At 50.2% G+C, this 2,262-nt stretch overlaps 1 protein-coding gene across 1 annotated transcript; it reads left to right on the forward strand.

The window, feature by feature from the left end:
• Positions 1-218: 218 nt before the first annotated feature.
• LOC135463486 (multiple epidermal growth factor-like domains protein 11) lies at positions 219-1,628 on the forward strand. Its single transcript, XM_064740744.1, has one exon. It carries the CDS (start codon positions 219-221, stop codon positions 1,626-1,628), a length of 1,410 nt encoding a protein of 469 aa, XP_064596814.1.
• The last annotated feature ends 634 nt before the right edge of the window (positions 1,629-2,262 follow it).

Raw genomic sequence — 2,262 nt, forward strand, 5'->3', positions numbered from 1 at the left:
GTAAATATGGAGATAGATGTCAAAACAACTGTAACTGTCCGAACAGACAATCAGCCATCTGTGACAAGACGACTGGGACATGCACAGGACAGTGTAACCCCGGCTATGCTGGACCAGACTGTCAACCTGATACAACCACGTGTCCAGTTGGTACATACGGACAGACGTGTCAGAACACCTGTAACTGTCCGAACAGACAATCAACCGCCTGTGACAAAATGACTGGGGCATGTACTGGACAGTGTAACCCCGGCTATGCTGGACCAGACTGTCAACCTGATACAACCACCTGTCCAGTTGGTACATACGGACAGACGTGTCAGAACACCTGTAACTGTCCGAACAGACAATCAACCGCCTGTGACAAAATGACTGGGGCATGTACAGGACAGTGTAACCCCGGCTATGCTGGACCAGACTGTCAACCTGATACAACCACGTGTCCAGTTGGTACATACGGACTGACGTGTCTGAACACCTGTAACTGTCTGAACAGACAATCAACCGCCTGTGACAAAATGACTGGGGCATGTACAGGACAGTGTAACCCCGGCTATACTGGACCAGACTGTCAACCTGCCACGTGTCCTGTCGGGAAATACGGATCCATATGTCAGAACACCTGTAGCTGTGCGAAAAGACAATCAACCGCCTGTGACAAGGCGACTGGGACATGCACAGGACAGTGTAACCCCGGCTATACTGGACCAGACTGCCAGCCTGATACAACCACGTGTTCAGTTGGTACATACGGACAGACGTGTCAGAACACCTGTAACTGTCCGAACAGACAATCAACCGCCTGTGACAAAATGACTGGGGCATGTACAGGACAGTGTAACCCCGGCTATGCTGGACCAGACTGTCAACCTGATACAACCACCTGTCCAGTTGGTACATACGGACAGACGTGTCAGAACACCTGTAACTGTCCGAACAGACAATCAACCGCCTGTGACAAAATGACTGGGGCATGTACAGGACAGTGTAACCCCGGCTATGCTGGACCAGACTGTCAACCTGATACAACCACGTGTCCAGTTGGTACATACGGACTGACGTGTCTAAACACCTGTAACTGTCTGAACAGACAATCAACCGCCTGTGACAAAATGACTGGGGCATGTACTGGACAGTGTAACCCCGGTTATACTGGACCAGACTGTCAACCTGCCACGTGTCCTGTCGGGAAATACGGATCCATATGTCAGAACACCTGTAGCTGTGCGAAAAGACAATCAACCGCCTGTGACAAGGCGACTGGGACATGCACAGGACAGTGTAACCCCGGCTATACTGGACCAGACTGCCAGCCTGATACAACCACGTGTTCAGTTGGTACATACGGACAGACGTGTCAGAACACCTGTAACTGTCCGAACAGACAATCAACCACCTGTGACAAAATGACTGGGGCATGTACAGGACAGTGTAACCCCGGCTATGCTGGACCAGACTGTCAACCTGATACAGTCACGTGCCCAGTTGGTAGATACGGACAAACGTGTCAGAACACCTGTAACTGTCCGAACAGACAATCAAACGCCTGTGACAAGACGAGTGGGGCGTGTACAGGAGACTGCAGTCCTGGCTATACTGGCCAAGGCTGTCAAACAAAAGGTAAATAAAAGACATTGCCAGTTTCCGTCTGTCTCTTTATACACAGTTTGCTTCGCTGGTTGATAGAAATTTAACTTTCGCGAACTGTTTTCAGTTTATTACGTTTAAATTACGTTTATTATACCATTCAGAAAAACTGTCTTCGTGTTGCCGAGTGTGACGCAATGAGTGCAACCAAGTGTGGAGCAGATTGTCATTGTAGCAGGATAGTTTTCTGCGGATCAGATGTCTGTTTGGGGGGCTGTGATGGCGGGTGGGAGGGGGAAACCTGTCAGACAAGTACAGGTAAGATTGGGATGCTGGAGTGAGGGGTGGGATCGGCGAATCTGTCTCTCACGTACAGGTAAGATTGGGAAACTGTGAATGCGGATGGGAGGGGAGAACCTGTCAGACACCTACAGGTAAAACTGGGAAACTGTGAAGGCGGATAAGTGGGGAGAACCTATCTGTTACCTACAGGTAAGACTGGGAAACTGTAATGGCGGATGAGTAGGGAGAACCTATCAGTCACCTACAGGTAACACTGGGAAATTCTGATGGCGGGTGGGAAGGGAGAACCTGTCAGACCCTTACAGGTGAGACTGGGAAACTGTGACGACGGGTGGGAGGGGAGAACCTGTCAGACACGTACAGGTAAGTTTG

This window comes from Liolophura sinensis, chromosome 3 (assembly GCF_032854445.1).
Source record: "Liolophura sinensis isolate JHLJ2023 chromosome 3, CUHK_Ljap_v2, whole genome shotgun sequence".
Taxonomy (NCBI): Eukaryota; Metazoa; Mollusca; class Polyplacophora; order Chitonida; family Chitonidae; genus Liolophura; species Liolophura sinensis.

Excerpts from the sequence above, each read along its gene's own strand:
- LOC135463486 (XM_064740744.1), top strand. The coding sequence starts at position 219 with ATGACTGGGGCATGTACTGGACAGTGTAACCCCGGCTATGCTGGACCA.